General features: G+C 38.4%; 1 protein-coding gene across 1 annotated transcript in view; it reads right to left on the minus strand.

The window, feature by feature from the left end:
* Window positions 1-21,206, minus strand: part of LOC131065145 (phosphate transporter PHO1 homolog 10) — a 189,981-nt gene that overhangs the window by 12,011 nt on the left and 156,764 nt on the right. Inside the window, exons 9-10 of the mRNA XM_059212971.1 lie at window positions 14,476-14,634; window positions 14,022-14,300 (exon numbers count right to left, since the gene is read on the minus strand). Coding sequence (XP_059068954.1) covers window positions 14,022-14,300; window positions 14,476-14,634 — 438 coding nt within the window. The remainder of the gene's footprint in view (window positions 1-14,021; window positions 14,301-14,475; window positions 14,635-21,206) is intronic.

Genomic DNA, 21,206 nt, shown 5'->3' on the forward strand with positions numbered 1-21,206 from the left:
TCCCTTCATGGAATAGATAACAAATATTGGTTCGTATTCCCGTCACGATCACAGAGTGTAATCTATGCAGCTCACACGACTAGCATCAGCTCCCGATATCAGGACTCTTAACCACGGGTTTCAAGTCAGTTTGTGTCAACTTTTCGGCGTTTGGAAACCACACCCGCACTACTTCAGAAGTTATACCCGACACTGCGTTCAGAATTAGCACCCGATACTGTGTGGAAACATACCCAACACTGTGTTTGGTAATAACGTCGATACTGCGTTTGGTAATAACTTAGCACCACAAACATAGGGTATATATATATATATATATATATATATATTGGTCACACTCCAATACAAAACTCCACGACGTACACCAGCACGACTCCACTCCACTGCCCACGCAACCACGACTCCACCAATAGGTTAGTCCTTACTGACGAAAGGGGAATTATTCTAGTTCAAATCCTGTCACACAGGGATATAATTCTTCTTCCAGGCATGCCTCAATACTTCCGCCTTGCCATTTTATTCACCCCCCTGAAGTAGTTTTACAAACTACCTTTTATTCACAATGCGTTAACAAAGTATAATGACTATTAATTATTTATATCCATCCCAAATTAGAATGTTAATATAAAAAATAATTAATATTATGTCATCTTTATTTTCATGGTTTATTTAATTATTTGGGGAACATTACAGAGCTATAGTTCTAAGGTTTATGAGCCGACTTGATGGAATTTTAATTGGTCCAAGAAATACTTTTTTAAACTTTTAACAATTTGTATTTGTAATTTTTTTATTAGCATATTTTGTTATATGAAATGCAAACCTTAAGGGGAGGTATTGAAATATTAAAGTTTAACTCAAAATAAAGTCACTTTAATGACTTTTGGTTTATTGTTGTTGTTAAAATAATTAGTTGCATTTTCATAAGTTGATAGTTCAAGAAATTATGTTGGAAAAGATTTATGAAACTCGTATTGAGATGCATTCAATAATAAATAATATTTTATATATAGATATCTTTGACTTTCCCTTAACCAAATATTTATAATTATGTGTTAAAATTGATTTTAGTGATATTTTTTTATAGATATCATTATATAGAGTTCAATGGTCAATACAATCATCAACCTTTTGATTATGCCAACATTACTTCTAGATGTTAGACGTAGGACTTATAAGTGTTACAAACATTTCTAGAGGGAAGATGATCTTACAAAGGCTTGCAATTGTATAGGAAAATTGTTTCTATGCTATACTAGTTTTTAGTAGAGAACTATCTCCACATGTCCCTGATTGTGTGCACTGCATATATTGATCTCATTAACAATTCACTAGTGAAATGAGTCTAGAATTTAATGAAGAATACTAGCACCAACCTTTGATTATGCAAATGTTACTTTTAGATGTAAGAATTGTAAATGTGATGGGCACATACCAACACTATGTCCTACCCAATTCTAAGGGCCTAGACCCAAGAAACCAAAATAGTCAGAAGTATTTGAAAAAGACCAATTTAATGTATATATTGGAATGGCTAGGAATATATATTGATATTATTCTTACACAATATAAGTAGATTGATGAAGCTAGTTGACCTATCTATGTAATTGTCAAGATCAATCTATCAGTCCTACTCATTTAGTATCCATTTTAAATCATCATTTTCCAATTATTTTTGTCTTGCTTGATCTCTTAGGTTTTTACTGTGAGTTATTTGTTTCCCTATCTATCCAAGTTGTTTTGTGTTCCTTGATTATTAGGAAATTCTCCCACATGTAATTTGAACAATTTTTTGATATTTTATAAAGCTACTTACCAGAGCTAGTTAGCTTGGAAATTTCTAAAGCCAAAATGGCGATAAATTTTTGTAATACTTCTAGATTATAACTTTAGACATTTTAATAAAAATATAAATTAATTCCTAAAACATAACAAAAATAAATGTTGCCATGGCTAACTAGAACCTACAACCCCTAAGAATGCAAAAACATAAAAGTCAAGAGAACAAAATAAGGAGGGGTATGTCAATTTCTTGTATTTGAAGTCGACCCTATTTTTACTTTCTTGGAGGTGTATTTCACAGTGAATTTTGTGTTTGTTGGCTCAAGCATATCCATGTCTCCTATGACTCTTGTTGTCATCACTACATCAATTATTTGTTGATTGGTATGCCACACAACACCTCTTCAATGCCTTGGATAAAGGTAAATCACATCCTTCTATTCCTACTTCTTGATGCAGAGGCCTCCTAACACCTAAGGACAAGTCCCAAAGGTTAGGGTCTGACCCTTCAAATGACAAAAATGACCCTACAAGGAAGGGCTCCACACCTTAAGGTTTTGAACTACTCTCCACTACTCAAGCCTAACACCTACTCAAGATGAGTAAATGGCTTCAACTTCTCTAACATGCCTCACCGGTGACTTCTTCTCTTAAGGGCTTTGGAATTGGTCCATTTTTTACTACTAAGGACTGTTCCGAGCATTGGTTTAGGGTTTTGTCCTCAAATCCTTATACCTCCTTTGGAAACCTACCCCCTAGGCTAGTAGCCCTCCTATATTGGTATTTTACCTTTAACTCCAAAATATTCCACACAATTTGACAAGATACTAACCATTCCAGATACCCTTTTGGGAGTTACATTCATCCCCTAAATGGTTTGGTAAGATCTGCACTCTACAGGTTTGAACTCCTTAGAAGCCTAGAGACCTAATTAGGGCAATTAGGCCTAATTTACAGAGCAACCCCCTTTACTGGTATCCCAAATGCAAAAACAACTTTATGAGAATGTGGGGATGGTGAATAACCCCTAATTCCAAGGTTGCACACCTATAATCCACCGTTATCAGATTTTAGGATGACTGTCCTAATTTTGCTTAAGGTAGTCACATGGAGATGCCTACCTAGATTCACTTCAAGCGCCTCACAACCAAGCCTTCCTTGCAAAAACCCATGAAAAACTTAATGTAAACTAACCAATATTGCACTCCACCAAAGGAATTAACTTCTAGAGGAAGAAGATGCAAGATATGGCCATTATTTGGCGAAACCCTAGTCAAACCCTGGTTTTCCGGGTTACAGTCAGTAAAACAAGGGTTTCTCACTACTCACAAATTTTCAGGACCTTAGACCACCACCAAAACAAAGCTAGTTCATTTCTCCATCTACACCATGAATGGTTTTGTCAGATTCAAGCCGGTCAAGGATGTACAATCTCTACAAACTCAGAATTTCTGGGAAAACTCGGTTTATTCGGTGTTTATTGCATCAAAACTTCAATCCAAAATCACACCAACCTTGGGAATCATGTCCACAAGGTTTATAGCCCTCTCCAACGGTTTCCAACCAAATTTGGAAGAGGTTGGAGCCGTTGAGAGGCTTACATCAATCGCATTTTGAAAAGTTGCACTTTTGCACTCAAAAGTTGCACTTTCAAAAGTTACATTTTTGCATAAAAAGTTCTCAAACTCTCTAAGGTTGGGACCACACACTTGGATCAACCAAACATCACTAAGACATCCTAAAAACCTATCAAACAAAAAACCAAACATTCTACTACCCCTATTGACCACATTGTCCCAATTGGCTTATCAAATTGCCTAATTAGTGACATGGGTTTACATGGTGGGGTCTTTATTCAAGACATGAAAATGCACAACCAAAAAGACTTGAAAAATGATCCTAAGATCCTAATATTCATCATCAGTTGCATGATTAGCTTGTTGATGAGGTGTTCCTGCACCACTTCTTGTTTGTGGAAAGAACAAAATAAGGAGGGGTACGTCAATTTATTGTATTTGAAGTCAACCCCATTTTTACTTTCTTGGGGGTGTATTTCATTGTATAGTTTGTGTTTGTTGGCTCAAGCATATCCATGTCTCATATGACTCTTGTTGTCATCACTATATCAATTATTTGTTGACTGCTATGCCGAACACAACACCTCTTCAATTCCTTTTATAAAGATAAATCACATCCTTCTATTCCTACTTTTTGTTCATGGGGAGAACAAAAAAGAAGGGGTGTGTCAATTTCTTATATTTGAAGTCAACCCCATTTTTACTTTCTTGGAGGTGTATTTCACAGTGAAGTTTTGATTGTTAGCTCAAGCATATCCATGTCTCCTATGACTCTTGTTGTCATCACTACATCAATTATTTAGTGACTGCTATGCCAAACACAACACCTCTTCAATGCCTTGGATAAAGGTAAATCACATCCTTCAATTCCTACTTCTTGTTTGTGGCTCTTAATTTTTGAAGTCCAAGGTTATTGTTTTGGAAAAGTCTACAACTTATGTAAATTCCAAGGTTGTGGTTTATACCACACTCATAGTACTGTGCACAAATTTATCTTCGGTAATAGTGGGCTTTAAAACTATTATTTGGTCTAGAATCTTCACCAAACTCCTGCATCATGTTTGCCACATACGGTAAATGATTAAATGCAGAAAGTAAAGGCACATAACATAATGGAAATATATTAAATAACCAGTCTCTGTATTAATTCAACAGTCCATGTACATCAAGTGCTTATAACATTAAACCCAGATACGACTATCATGATCACACTAAGAAGGAACTGTATGCAATATATAATACCCGAAGGGGTGCGACCAACCGTCGCATCCAACTGCCCTTCAGGATGACTAACTAACTAACTGTCGTAACTCATTATTACCGACGACAACATAAACATTATATGACAACATAACATAATGATTATTCCTGACAACATCATCCCCCCAAGAAAAGAAGTCATCTCCGGACGACTTAATACAAAATAGAGATGACATTAAACAAAACCAAGGTAGAGAACTATAGGAACTGTGAACGCTAGTCGAGCGTGGAACTCATACACCTACTGCGTCCTCGCCTGAAAACCCTTTTCTGCTACCATTTGGTGCTCAAGTGCAGATTTCACCATTAGGGCTTCCTTTGACATCACAGTCCTCCTGTGCCTAAACCAAACTTGTCTACAAAACACGCTTTTTCAATCTCAGCCTCCACCAACTGCTACTCAAATGATAATGTCTCCCTAGCCAATTTGTCCTTGATAGCCACGCACGTTGCCCTCTTGGCATCCAACTCTTGGGTACGCTGAGCTAAGTCTCATGGTACTCCTGCCTCCAACCTGGTGGTCATCTCCTCCCGAGCCCTCTGTGCATCCACCAAGGCAACCTCTCGTCCAGCCGAGACATACTCCGAGTTCCTCAAAGCGTACCATTCATGTCGGGAAGGGGCCACAACCTTCGGGCACAAAGGCTAGGAGACGCCTCAAATCCTCCATCACACTCCCCAAAGGTTGATAACTGAATTGAATAACTCCCTGGTGCCGTATGACTTCGCATGCCTACAATGCCTTCCCTCAGACTCTGTTTGTTCGCAACCTCCAAATCCGTCTCCCTCTATGGCTTATGGCTTCCCTGCCACTGCTTAGCTTCAGGCTTCTTTCTCACAGTACGAGACAACCCAACACTTACCTTGCCTTCTCTGATGCCCTTAGCCCAGCTCAAAAAGTGTATAGTAGCTCAAAAATAAAATGGGGCTCTGGGGCAATGCCCCCAGCGGGGTCGAGGGGCAGCGCCCCTCGCAGGGTCCGGGGGCAGCGCCCCAGGTGCACCCCCACCACCAACACCAATTTACAACCCTCATAACCATACAAAAGTCCATGGCGCACATCATTTCTATGATATTTTAAGATGCCAAAACCTTCTTCTCAACTCTAATATTTTCAGTGTCCTGGCTCCAAACGTCATCGAATGATTTTTCAATCTGGTCGTCGTTTTTTTTTTTTACCACTGTAATGTCTCCGATGGCACCCCCGCCATACAACCTCCCCGTACAGTCAACAACATCACTGACACCTCCAATTGTATGGCCACCTTCCTGTGCGGTCAACACCCTCCTTACCGTACAATCAGAATGTGTGAGTTCTTGACAATGCAGCATCGCACGTTTTATATGCCCCATTATGCCATAGGACTGTTCTTGGAGGCCATGCGGGAAGCAGTGCCGGAGGCAGAGTTGGAGGTACGGCCGCAGGGACTATTGGTAGTAGGTGAGCCTCTTATCATGTATTGGAGACACCTTGACATTGGGCACTCTTCTGCGAAGCGAAAACAGATGGTAGATACGGCCTCAGGGGAACCTGATAGTGGGAGGGAGACTTCCAGTAGTAGAAAGGATTCAGAAGCGGAGGATGAGGAGGATGATAGTAGCAGGGCGACGGAGGAGAGGGTCCTTTTTGCCCCACCCTTACTACCTATGGGCACACCTGTGATGGCATCTGGAGTGGGAAGCACCTCTATTCCGACATTTGGGCAGAGTCGCAGGCCAGTTGCACTTGGCTCCATCCAGCAGCAGGTAGCATCACCTCCGCAGGGCCGAGCACCACCTTCAGGACCGGCCCCGGCCACGGAGGCACTTATCGAAGACATGGCGGAGTTGTGTACAGATGGGTCGCCGCATTGAGTAGTGGTAGATGAGGAGTAGGGACTAAGGGAGGTGGTTGATACGGAGCCTCAGGTGCGGTTGGATGTTGTTGGACCTGAGGCAGTGGTGATCGTTTCTGCCTCCTTGTTGGAGGAGCCCATGGCTATGGCGACACACACTTCGGTCGTAGAGATGCAGAGAGTCCCTGGGATCCCTAGCACAGACCCATCAGTAGTGGCTATGGAGAGCTGGCTGATTTAGCGATTTCAGATGATAGTGGTACCACTCGTGGGAGCTGTTGTATTCTCACCTTGTTGAGCGACTCGAGCTGAGGTAGTAGACTTGGACGATCCGTCTGGCAAGGTGCATGTACCAGCCGTTGGGAACGAGGCTGAAGAGGTCGTCTATGCCATCCAGGAGCCGGGGGATACCACACCTCTAGTAGCGGAGGAGGTACCTTCACACCAACAAGATGCGGTAGTATCGGTTCCGACAGAGACTTCTGAGTTACCCCTTGGCGCTCTTACACAGATGCCACTTCCATCACGGTCACAGCCTTCAGAGCAGGAGGGGGAGGACATTGAGGCCTATTTAGTTGACATGGTGACGAGGGGTAGGCGAGATGCGAGCATTAAAGCAAGTTGTGGTGGAGTTAGAGAGGGTCCTACAGTTTATGCGGGTGGGCTACCCCACAACGTTTGCTAAATGCTTTGAGTCTCAGGGATGGCCAACTACATAGACGGATGAGATGTTGCAGGCTTGGATTGTGCGTGAGCCCATTGTGGAGAGTTGGGTGATGGCAGTTGTCCGAGAGATTGAGTAGGTCTACCGAGACGCCTACTATGCATTAAGGCATACATAGCATGAGTCTGCAGTCCGCGAGGTTGCTCGAGTCGAGTTGGAGAGGGATGTGGCCAGTCAGCGGGCCTCGTGGGTAGCAGAGAGGGCCCAGTTGTTGGTGCAGCTTTAGATGGCTCGAGCAGAGAAGGCTGAGGTGGAGACTCGCCTTTCGGCGGAGCAGAGTGGGAGGAGCCTCGTGCAGCAGGAGTTGGATGCAGTCACTGCCGAGAGAAGCCTGTTGCAGGCTCGATTGGTCTGTATGACGGAGACAGTGGATACGAAAGAGGAGGAGTTACTGGAAGCCGCGCATATGGTGAAGACGGTTTTGGAGAAAGTGTTGGTGGCAAAGCGTGATGTGACTGCATGTACTCAACAGATTTATGAGCTCCGCGCTCGCTTGGCGGCCTAGACACCGGCATCTCAGCCTTCTACTTCAGGGACGCTTCCTCACCCCCCTCCTTAGTTTTGTCTTGGATGTATAATTTGTATGGGTTGCATTGTCTCCCATTTTTTTGTTAGTCGTCGGAGACGACTTCTTTTTTTGGGGGGATGATGTTGTCGGGAAATATGTATGTTTTGGGAGTAATGTTTTTTGTTAGTAGTTAGTTAGCCGACGGGTAGGTAGTTGGAGTTGCGACGGCTGTGTCGCACCCCTTCGGCTGTTATATATTGTACTACCTACGGGTATTGAAGGGATGTGATGTTTTACGACAAATAATACTATGAACATTGGATGCATTCTGAGTCATTAATGGAAAGCTTATTCTCATATTCATCGTGTACTTGCATTGTTCATTTCTGCATTACTTCTGTACTCTTTCTGTTTACCCAGTGAGGCAAACATATCACAAATTCTATTGATAATCACAAATTATTGCCTTCGTTGTACTCAACTTAATCCATAGCAAGGGTTTTGGGGGTAATTTTAATATAGTCCTATAAATGGGCGTCTTCGAGTCATATTTTGATATATTCATGAGGTGAATTTTTTTGAGGTGGTTTGTCTGCTATTTAGACCTACAACATCATATTACATAGTACTTTCAAACCTGGGTCATCTTATTACCTCACTTATTCAAGATATTTCATTGTTATTACATTGCTAGGTTGTTGGGTACATATTGTTTGGTATCATTTGGAGGTGTAACAACAATTTGTTTAGCATAAGCTGTTATCATCAACAAACTAATCTTCTTATTATGATGCAATTGTACTAATTGTAACTTCAAGTGGTCATACCATTGAATGCTATCTTTGTATACTTTTGAAATTGTAATAACATTGGATGGTAGTAGCATTGGTGATTGGATCTTGTTATTTGTTGATACTTATCTCACTAAATATGTGGTGTTTTAATTTCTCACCATTGGATAAGTGGAAAGAATCTTGTATTTACATTTCAATATTGTATAAGCTTTCCCACTACATAGGTGTATGTGGCCAAATGATTTCCCATCAAAATGTGGAAACACCATTGTAATCCCCATTAAATAAGTGGATGTTTACTTCTTTCAATATTGCATATGCATCCCATTGGATATTTGTAGTTGGATGTACCATCTTCCATGCTATGTTGTAGCATCAATCCTTACTAGATTGTTTAGAAGTTGGACACAAGTATAAGGAAATTTTAACATATTTTATTTGATTGGTAATTGCTATTATTTCTTTCATTTATAGGTTGTACAACATATGGTGATTAGATGTCAACTTTGAGACCATATCACAAGTTGGGGTTTGGATTATAAGGGCACTTTTGAATCCTTGTAGTGAAGTGTTGGGGTTTTGGAGGTTTTTAATCATGGAAAGTGGCACCTAGATCCTTGGAGGTGATTTGTACTAATTTGGGGTTACACTTTCATTACTAGCTTGCTCAAAAAGAGGCTGAATTGCTCCATGGCCTTATTGTTCATACATTTCCAATTATATGATAGACCTATACATGTCTAAAACTCAATTCCAAATTATTATACTCTTCCTAAAGCATGATTTGGTGATGTTTAGATGTTTTTGGATCGACTTCGTAGTGTTTCATGTGAAGAGGCAACTTGGGTATGTGTGGGAAGTGTGTTGGTGAGTTTTTCTAAGGTGGTTTCCCTCCCGTTCGAACATGTAGTAGTGTATTATAAAGTATTTTAAGACCTGATCCAACTTATTACCTCACTCATTCAAGGTATTTCATTGTTGGGTTGTTGGGTACATGTTATTTGGCATCATTCCAAGTTGTAACAACAATTTGTTTAACATTAGCTCTTATCATCAATAAACTAATCTTCTTATTATGATGTTTATGATGCAGATGTTCAAATGTTTTATTTCTTTCTATGGTCATAACATCAAATGCTATCTTTATAAGACTTTTGAATTGTTTAAACATTGGATGGTAGTATCGCTAGTGATTGGCTCTTGTTATTTGCTAATACTTACCCCAATGAATAAGTTGTAATGATGTCACCCCTCACCACTGGATAAGTGAGAAAAGCTTGCTTCTACATTTTAATATCATATAAGCTTTCCCATTGCATAAGTTGATTTGCCCAAATGATTTTCCACTCAAAAGCGAATGTGTCATTGTAATTTTCACCAAATAAGTGGATGCTTACTTATTTTAGTATTACACATGCATCCCATTGAATAAGTGGTATTGGCTAGCTTGCCACCTAATGCCTTTTGTTCAATTGTTTTTTTTGTTCATTTGTAATCCTAAACATTGTATTCACTCAAATTGCCCACTCCAAGATCTGGGTGATTAAGAAGTGGAATGAACATTAATTTGCATCTTTAGCCCAATTTATCTAACATTTTCAAAAAAGATTGAGTGTATATTACACAAGTACCACAAAATGGTATGTATGGGTCATCCTGGCACATATAAAAATATTTAATTTTTAATTTAATACCTATAGGCACACACTGCACTTATAAATTTATGATCTTTTCACCTTTGCACACACACACCACAACAAATTCTAATGAATATTCACTTGAACACACAACACTTAAAAGTTTATATTTGTCTACAAAACTTTTATAAATTTGTACTTGTAACTGTGTCCTTTCGAAAGATATTTTGTTACCAACAATCTCTTATTTTTCTGAAGCTTCTGCATCATTGTGTACCCTGCTTGGATCCATCTCTAAATATTTTCTACATAAACTATGATCTTGAATGAATCATATAGTATTGGCTAGGGAGGAATCTTTCATCATCGAGAGCAATCTTGCCTTAAGCTTTTGTCTAAGACAAAAGAGATGAGCAATGTTCAATCTCATAGAGAAAATAGAGTTTGACAAAGTATCTAGAATCTACTTCTCGTTCAGATTCCATTTTATAAGCACTTTCAAAAAATCCATAAATTATAATTTAAAGTTATTTTTTAATAATAAAACTTCAACTCTAAATAAGTGACTTTATTTTTATATTTACTTTTTGCACTTTTGTTACTTAAAATTACCTTAATGAATAATTAATATAAGTTGTCTTTTAATTCACTTTTTGAGAACTTAAAATATTAATTATTTTACACACATCTACCCAAAGTTTTGGAAAATACAAAATAGCTCGAAAGTGAAATCTAAATATGTCAACATACTCAGAAGCTCACTAGAGATCTAACTTAATTAAAATTTATACTTTTCAAAAATAGAATATTTCTTCAAGAAATTTGAAATCCACTTGGAATGACAAAATTGCCTTTGGAAAGCATCAATGGACTTATTTTGATCCCTTGGACATAATGCCATTATTTAAAATCCATTTAGAAAAGGTTGGCACTTTCCAAGAAACTTGGCATTTCTATAATTTATGTTGGAAAGGCTATGAAAAGGGGACATTACGTGAACTATCACCATTGGGTGAGGAAGGTATATTAATTTTGGTATCTAAGGTTATTTTGGATGTACAAGAGAGAAAATTGACTAATAAAAGCATTAGGAAGTATTTAGTTCATTGGAAGGGTTTGCCTCCATAAAAATGCCACTTGAGAAAAATAATAAATATTGTAGCATCGAAATCTAAAATTGCTTGAGGGCAAGCTATTTTGCAAAGAGAGAACTATAATGCCCTACAACTAGTAGAGATCCTTAACCCATTTTAATTTCTATAGGCTATTTGGGAAGTTAAAAAAGAATAAACAATTAATTAATTAAATTAAGTTGTCAAAATTAAATGCCTTATATTCAATTAATTTTTTTTATTAATTTGGACTATTTAATTTTAAAAAGTCACTTTTATGAAGTCCAAAATATAAAATTAAATTACAAAGTCACTTTTGGAAGGAAAATAAACTTTTATGGGAAATAATATTTAGTTGTTTTCATAAAGTGTATACAAGGAGAAAAGGACGTGAAAAAGTTCACTCTTAGCATTTTCATTTATAAAACCCCAGCTCAAGAGATTGAGGTATTGTTCAACTTTCTATCCTAGGAGAAAAATCTTAAGGCAAAGATTGGTTTCATGAACAAAAATCCTCTTGACCAATTCATAATGTATTCACAAAGGATTAATGAATATACTTTATATTTGAAATTTGTGACAGTTTATGTTTCTGATTTAAAAAGCAACATTAACTAGGGTGCAACCCTCAACATAGTCAGAGACTATCAAAAAGACAAAACAAACCAAGGGAGCAAGCCCCTTTACAACAATCAGATCAAAAAACAAACTAGACCCAACTCAAGGAGGGGAAGAGACACCCAAGCCTTGCGAGGGAGAGGTTAGGACAAGGGGGGAAGACCTCCCCTTCCGCCTTCAACGAACCACAGTCCAGGTGATACAATCATTAGGACCAAGAGAGAGATTAGGTGGAAGTGATTCAACAGAGTTGTTATCAGAAGTAGCTGTAGAGTGTTGTTGTAGAACCACAACGAGGAAGTTGAGAAACAACAGCAAATTGTTGCAGGGTAGGTTGTCGAAGCAGAGCAACACCAGAAGAAGGCTCAACAGTAGTAGAACAAGGTTGTTGAACAGCAGTGAGAGGATCAGTAGAAGGTTCAGCAACAGTGAGAGGCTCTTCATCACAGGAGGAAACATCATCCTCATGAGAGGAACAAGTAGTATCCAATGAATTGAAAGTCAAATGTTCAATGGTGGCATCTTTCCACCAAGTAGCAACACCCTTATGGTGAGGAAGAGAACAGTTTGAAGCAAGATGCCCCATTGAGAAACATTTTCGACAACGGAAGGGCATGCCCTCATAATCCAACGACTGAGACCAAGGCCTATCCCCAACCATAAGAACAACATCCTTGGGGAGAGGCGAGGAGATGTCGATGTCGAATAACAAGCGAGCAAAGGTAGAGTGCCCCATAGAAGACGTGGCCTTATCTACCTTCAAGAAATGGCCAATGTTGTTGCCAATGGCCTTGTAGCAGGAGAGTTGCCAAAAAAGGAGAATGAGATTAGGAAGGCGGACCCATATCGGACGCACAAACAATGATTCAGTAAGGGGATTAAAAGAGGTTGTCCACGGCTTGACAGAAAGAGAGTGATCTCCCCAAGCCCACGCTTTGTCCAAAACCAAGTTTCTATCCAAGGTAGAAGTAAAGGATGCAATAAAAAAAACCTTCCCACAAGGAAAGAGCTCAATGTTGTGGGCTATCAGGGGTTTCCAAGAGTTACTCATCCAACGATGGAGGTTTGGAAGAGAGGGCCAGAGCCCAGAAAATCTGCACACCAAAGCATTACTCTGATAGAAGTCAATATTGTCCACAATATCTTGTTCACAAACCACCACAGGGGAAGATTTGGCACAGGGAAGGGGACGAACCTCCTTAATAGTAGAAGCCCTAGCCGCACGAGCATAACTTCTTCCACCAGAAAGAGGAGGAGGTCTAGGAGCATCCACACCTTTGCCTGCAAAAGCAGCAACCGAAGAAGCAGCAGTGCCCTTAGTAAAGGGAAGACCCCCCGCACCAAAGCCCATGGGAGGAGGGGGAAGGTCCGAGCCAGCCAAAGCATCGTTGGGAGAGATAATGTCAGCCAACACAGAGAAGGAGGGCGAGGGAAGGTCACCAACAAGCCCCACGCCAGGGAGGCGGGGGAAATCTGTAGACGAGGGCATGTGGGCAGAGACAGATGGAGCAGCCACACACCAAACCCGACACCAGTAGCAAAAGCATTGATCAAGTATTGAAATATTATTATTTTCTTAAGTGAAATATTTGTTGACCACTACACTTCACACAATTTTACCATACCATTCATGTTAAGACCAATTACAAATTAAAGAATCAGCAAGAATTAAAGAGGAACTATGATTCATAAACATCTCTTGTTGTTGGTTGGGTGCAATATATGATGATAAAGGGAGGTCAAATCATTTGGAATGATGCATGTGAAGTAAGAAGGATGTTGATTTATGTTTTGAGGGTTTTGTAACCCCCAAATCCTAGCCGCAACATCTATTTGAGAGCATGATAGAGTGTAGAATCAGGAGTTGGGCAGATATTATTTAAGTGCATAGACTATAACATTGCCTACTAATTACATGATAAATGGTAAACAAGAAAGGAAACTACTACGTATAAATTAATAACAATGAAATAAATCATTACAAATCAAAGATTAGACTTTAGTTAATGTAAACAATATACCAACAATTCAAAATAAATTTTATATGAAATGGTCAATTAAACAATCTTTCAATGGGTAAATAAAATTAAAAGGGATTAAGTAAAATAACATCTTAGAAGAAAATAAATATTGGCGAAAGGGATAGAATTATATAGGGTTCAATCTTCACTCACCATGGCCATAAAATATATGCTTTTCTGTTCTATAATGAGCTTGTCCCTCAACCAGGGATGTTGTGAGTTGCGGTTTAAGAGTCCCCAATCAATAACAAGGTCCCAATATGTACTAACAACGGCTGCAATTGATGACATAAAGAAAGACATTATTCTCCAGCCTTCACGTTTGGTCTGACTATATGCTGTTCTCATTACAACAGCAACAATTGTTGAAAAATATTTTAAAGCATTATATCCTTGCATTGCATCCCTTTCTTCAACCAAGCGCCTAACACACTGCAATAAATACTTGAAACTATGAGTCATTTATTTTCTGGAAATGAATTGCTTTTTGACCTCCACATTTTGTTTATTATGAAATACAGAGAAATATTTAAGGTTACGTCCAAAAATAATGTCATGTCAAAAACATATGCCTATACATAAGGATTTGTGCTTTCTAGAGGAGGACCTGAAGAAATCGAATCCAATAAGGGACCACTGCTAGAATAAAATAGAAGGTGGTATATGCATTATTGGACTTGAGTTCACATGATTTATTTGATCTTATTTTGAAGCCTCCTGAGCTGTAGTAGCATATAAAATACTCAAAAATCCTTATTGCTTGTACCTGAAGGACATGAAAGATGAAATGATTAGAATATTTTTTTTCAGTTAGAAGGAGAATTATTTTACCGATACAGAATACTGCAAAAATCCTTGTGTCCTCTAAAAGAAAAAAAGCTCAAGGATCAATGACAATTAGTTACACCACACTTCCAAATGGAAGCATTATAAAGCACATGTGAAAGGAACATATATAAAAGAAAACAACATAGAACTATCATAGCATATATAAGATGTTCTTATTGTAGATCACAACAAAATAGAAAAAATATTAGTTGTTTCAAGTAGTTAGCATATCTGTCAGCATTTTTATTGTTTTTTTCAAGACAACACAAAATAGAACATTGTGTGAGGATAAACCGTTTTTCAAATTATGAGGGGAAGCTCCTTAAGATGTAAACTAAACCTAAACACAAAACTAAACTAACTCTAGACACCAAATTATAGACTTGATATACAAATATCAATAGTATATGATATTTTTGAGGGTTTACATTAATAAAATTATTGTTTTTCTGTTTTTCGTTGGATACAAGCAAAAACTATTAAAAGTTATTCCTTGCAACCAAAGATTTTGAGATTTAACTAACGAAACAAACCTATCTAAACAATGGCACCATCTAGTTGGCTAAAACAAAGATTAGTTATTTAGTGCACAATAATAATGTAAAACTCCACCTAAAATGTGAGGTACATTCTTTGGGGAAAAAAATGGCAAACCAAAAGTATAAGATTATTTGAAAAAATTGGATTTTAAAAAAAATGTAAAAATGTAGAAAAATATACAAAAACTACTTTTTTAAATTGAAGGGCATTTCCATAGTATAGACAAGAGAGCAAACAAAATAGAGAGTTTGATCCATGAATTGGAGAAAATAGATTTTTGTTGTTTGTATTCATATCATTGATTACATTGCACAAAACATACCACAACAACATAAATAATAACTAGATGGCAATAGTTGAGAATATGTCAATTACAATATAGTTTGTAACTTTATACAAAGTCAACCTATAAACTAAGTACAAAGTTCCAAAAAATCAAATGTAGCCGATGCCTCTTGCTATGCTAGAGGACATGAGGTCCTGATGTTGAAGCTCTTGGGTATGAGCCTCTCCTAAATCATTCAATATCATGAGGATTCCTATTGGCCTTTGTTAGTATCTCAAAATCTTTAGGTTCAAGAAATTCATCAATAGCAACAATCCACTCAAACTTTGGATCAATCTCATCAAGGTCAATCGGCTCAAATCATCCTCAATGGTACTTTTTTTTATCCATGTAGAAATTAAAATTTTCCTTACAAGTGGAAAACATATTGAATATAATTTCAACTAATTGCATGTATATTAAAAGTCTAACCTCGAGCTTTATTTAGCTTCAAGCGGAGGTTGTGGTGAACAAACACAAGTCATTAATTTGTTATTTTGTTAGATGGTTGTGTTTCTTGGAATGTATTTGTTCAAAATCACTCCAAGTACACTCATAGACAAATGAATTGCATGACTGGTTCAAAATGCATCATCTAAATTTTTTGGTTTTCATGACTGGCAAATGAACTGCATGACTAGTTCAAGATTTGTGTGTGCTGCTGGTTTTTTTGGTATTGCTGGTGTGTGCCGGCTGAAAGTGTATTTCGCTCATAGCTGCCTGTGTGTTGATTGCATCATTTTGGTGAGGGCTCGTTGGAAGCGTACCGGAGAGACGATAAGTCTCCTATATTGGCATGGCATTAGGAGAACTCTCCAATTTTTAGTTGCACATCGAACTTTTCAGCAAAAATGCCATTTCCAGAATTGCATTGGGATGTGTTCCTTGCTGTTGGTGCTCTTCATTTGCAGTTTCGAGGTATTGTTTTGTTTGATTATGTCATATGCTTCATTTGCTTCTGATTTGGCATGATTCTATGTAATGTCCCCTTCTCATTGATGCTCTTTCAATGGTCCATTAGCCTATTCCTGAGACCCGTAGGCTAGGTGGAATGAAGAATGAGGGTTTGGCATTGATGAAACAAGGACTTACTATTTTTAGTAAGTCAGGGGATGACCATTTTGGTGTTACTGTCCTACTGAGTTCTCCATGTTTTGCCTCTGGACGCGATGATCTTGCTTTTCTGAGCATTAATTCTTGACTTACTATTTTTAGTAAGTGGCAGTTTGGCACAATTCTATTTCTGGTAGTAGACAGGGTTCTGATTCTGCAGCAGTTTGGTGGTTGTCCCAACTTAGTTTCATCCTAGCAGTGTTAATAATCAGTACTAGAGCCATATGCGAAATAATTGAATATTAATTCCTTATCCTAAGGTTAATATTTAATTAATTTGATTATTGACGACTGATTTATTATAAATGGGGATTAATGCCTATTTTTCCTAAGTTCTTGGCAAATTCATTTTTATTAGAGAGATATTGAAATATTGAGGAAGATGTTATGTTTTTTTTATAACTTATCTCTAATTTTGCCAAAAGTGGTTAACGTGGGTCCAAGTCTTGGGCGTAGGGTTTGACTCTTGCATTGGGCGCTACATTGGGTCCACATGAAGATGAAATGCGATGCAAATGGGAAGTGGAATTTGCATTTGAATTTGAATGGTGAGAAGTTATAAATAAGAGCCTTGGGCTCTCATTTGGGATATCTTGAAAATTTGTAATGTTATGCTACCAGATTGGTGACAGAACTTGAGGCTTCGGAGTGCGTCTCCCTAGTGCTACACGGTTTCGTACTTGAAATATAGTACCTAGCTGTGCATTGTATTCTTCTACATTCTCAAAGTTTGCCATAGACATTTTGGTGTTGAAGTGATTCTGAAACTTGCTGGTTTCGCCGATGGCTGAAGCACATTTTTGCTCACACCTCTCTGCTGGAGCGACTGACAGTTATGGGTATCATTCCTATCTTCCTTCCCAGCATTGGCGATAAACTTTGTAAGTTTATAGCATGTTTGTTTAAGTTTTGAATTTATTATGCCAAATAGAAATTCCTAGGCTAGGCGTGGGTTTTCTACCTTGCATTGGGATGCGTACAAATTAAATAAGGGTCTGTTTGGGGTGTTGTTTTGATCGGTTGCCATTGCATATGATGTATGGTGGGTTTGGGACTGGTTTGAGCTGATTTGGATGTAAAATGAGGGAGTTATGAATATTTTGGCATTTCTCTGGGCCGCTGGTCTGTGTTTCCAGCCTGCAGATTGGTTGTAACAGAAATTTATATCTTTATTGTAGAAATCTGCATTACTCTCCTTCTATCATTTCTATTATTGTAAGGTTAGGTAGTAGTACTACTAACCAGTTCTATCTTTGTAATTCTCATCCCGCTGAATAAGTGGAAGAGGCTGGCTTGCCGCCTGATAAGCAACAAATTTGTAATTTTCAGTCCTCCCACTGAATAAGTGGTTGAGTGATAAGTAATGCTATGGTCCTCCCGCTGAAATATGCGGTGGAGTGATTGTTTAATGTAATGTCCTCCCGCTGGAATATGCGGTAGAGTGATTGTTTAATGTAATGTCCTCCCGCTGAAATACGCGGTAGAGTGATTGTACTTCAATTCCTTGTGGTTTCTCCTTGGTCGGTTTACCGCCAAGAGTTTGGTTTCTATCCTGCTGGATAAGCAGAAGGGACTGGCTTGCTGCCTATGCATTGTAATTTTCAGCTTGATTATTGCTGCTGACGATCCCCGGAACACCGTATGCTCTCACCCTCCCAGTCTGGGCTCTCGGTGAACAAAAGGTGGAAGGGTTCCCTTTCAGTTGTTTGGGTTTATTTCTCTAACCTTAACGGGTTACTTGTTGTGGATGCATTGTTATTGGCCTAAAAACAAAAAAAAATTTAGTGGGATATTACATTCTATGGGGTTTTGAGTGAGTTACAAGCAATTTAGTGGGTTTCGGGATGGTTGGTTCTGCGTTTTCCTTGTATCTGATTTCAGAACTGCAAGTAGTATTAGTGGTTAGAACGTGTTAGTGAATTCATAAGATATGTACTTCACTTTATTTCTATCATTGTAAGAATTGCTTCAGTAGTACTGACCAATTCATTCTATGTTGTATTTCCCGTTGAACAAGTGGAAGAGGATGGCTTAGCCACCTGTATGTTTGTAATTCAGTTTTGTCCTCCCACTAAGCAAGTGGTTGAGTGATATCCAATTCATTCTATGTTGTATTTCCCGCTGAACAAGTGGAAGAGGATGGCTTAGCCGCCTGTATGTTTGTAATTTAGTTTTGTCCCCCCACTGGGCAAGTGGTTGAGTGATATTGTCCTCCCGCTGAGATATGCAGTTGAGTGATAGTTTCATTTAAAAGTCCTCCCGCTGCATAAGCGGTAGAGTGATTTGGTTCTATTATGCTTTGTTGCCTTGGCTGGTTTACCGCCAAGTTTGTGTTCTTCATCCCGCTGAAAAGTGGAAGGGGCTGGCTTGCCACCCAGTTTTGTAATTGCATTGTAATTTCCAGCAGATTAAAAAGCTAACGAACCCCTTGTCACCGTATGCTCTCACCTTCCCACATTGGGCTCTTGGTGATCATAAAGTGGAAGGGTTACCTTTCAGCGGCATTTGGTTTTCATTTCCTAACCATAACAAGTGTTGTGTTGAATGTAATTGTGGAAATATTCAAAAAAAAAATAAGAGGGAATTTTACACCTTATTTGAGAAAGTACCTTGTTGTTCTCTACTCACACATTGACCATACTTGACACCACTATTTTGGTTGATGATTCGTATCCTTTTCTTTCATAGGACTATTACTTTCTCATACTATTTTCCTTAAGTGTTCATGATATTGCCATGACTATGCTCTTATAGTAGAGTTGATCTTTGATACCTATAGCACAGTGAATGTGACTGTCAATCCCTTCCTCCATATGTTGTCATGATCCAGTGCATTTGGTCTGCAATCCTGATTATATCTCTGCCACTGTTGAGTTGGCATTGTCTTTTTTCCCTTAATGTTAGGCATAGCAACAAGATCTTTGACATTCCACAAGTTCTTCACACCTCTGTCATGCATGCTTATTGTCATCCTCTCATAATCTTCTATAAGTTGACTGTCATTTCTTTATTGCATTTCATCTTCATAACTGTGCTTCTTCTTTGCGAGGTTTTCAACATCTCATGATAAATTTGTAGCCTTCTCTACCTTTTTTCTGTTCACCTCTTTTGGAAGATATTTTCCAAACAAATGGATCATTAACTTCAGCTTCTTATGTTCAGTCCTACCTGTCTTCTCTTGATACCCACTGTCATGGCAATGTGAAATGTTGAAAACTTATGATTGTCTCTTGTCCCTTGTGATGCTTTGTCATTATTTAATCTCCTCCTATAGTCTACCATGTCAAGGTTTTAACACTAGATAACACTCAACACAACTCATGTTGAAAGGAGATAAGAAGAAAATTCAATGTCATGAGGGCATGCACAATAAACAAGGGTTACTTTACTGCCCTTCAATACAATAATTTACCTCTTCAAAATTATAATAGACCTTTGTCCACTGTCTTTTCACATTTTCACTATCTCTTGTCAATGTGCTTGACATATTACCTATGGCAACCTACGTTTTTTCATTCTTTGTAGCCTGTCACTTTGTCATGTTTTCAATCTGTCCACTGTATTCTTTCTTGGACTGTGTATTTACGTCCATTCATGTTTACCTATTCTTTAAACTCTTTGAAACTTAATGTCCACAAACTGTGGCTCTGCTACTCTTGAAAATCTTGCCTTAGGCCACTGTCATTTGACCATTCTCTTCACTATCACGCATGTGTTATTGGTGTCTTCTTCATAGCACTCTGTGTTTGTCTTCAAATTCTGTCTAAAAGACATCTTCTTTTACTGTCATCTAGATTCATTTGCCACTATAATGACTCTTCTTTACACTAACTTTGCATAGAAAACCTTTGGACTATGGTGACTGTCATGTTGATAGCACTGTCCTTGCACGTTCTTTCTTATTTCTCCAACTTTATCCTCTTCTTTCTGGGTTTGTAGTTATCATAATACTTGTGATGTATCTCTATGTTGCTACTACTGTCTTACTTCACTATTTTACACCTTGCCCACTACCAACTCTTATGGACTTCTCATATGACTGTCAATTTGATATGAATGTCTGCATGCATTCATCATGAACTTCATTGTCATTAACTTTCCCAACACTGTCAAGTATCTTTGTTGACTTGTTTAGCGTGCTTTGGGATTTCTCTTATTAGCTTTAGAAGGAAGTGTCACTATGTATGCCCTATATGCCTATGTTTCATGGGCTGTCCTTACTGTCCATTTTTCTCTAGTGTGTGACTGCTAATATTGTATTCATTGTGTTCTATCTTAGGGACTGTCCTCATGCCTTCTTGTACTCTTGGTGATCCATTCTTTACCATTCCCTGCAATTTCCTTCCATAGAGGAGTATTCCCATATTCATCTTTATGTTAACATCTGCTCCAAACCTCGATAGGAAAAACATAAACTGTCTGGAACCTCTGGCAGCAACTATATGCAGTGGTGCATGCCCTCTAGCATCCCTTACATTTGGATCCATCCCCATATCCAGTAACTCTTCCATTAATTGACTGTATCCTTGTGA

This window comes from Cryptomeria japonica, chromosome 10, assembly GCF_030272615.1.
Source record: "Cryptomeria japonica chromosome 10, Sugi_1.0, whole genome shotgun sequence".
Taxonomy (NCBI): Eukaryota; Viridiplantae; Streptophyta; class Pinopsida; order Cupressales; family Cupressaceae; genus Cryptomeria; species Cryptomeria japonica.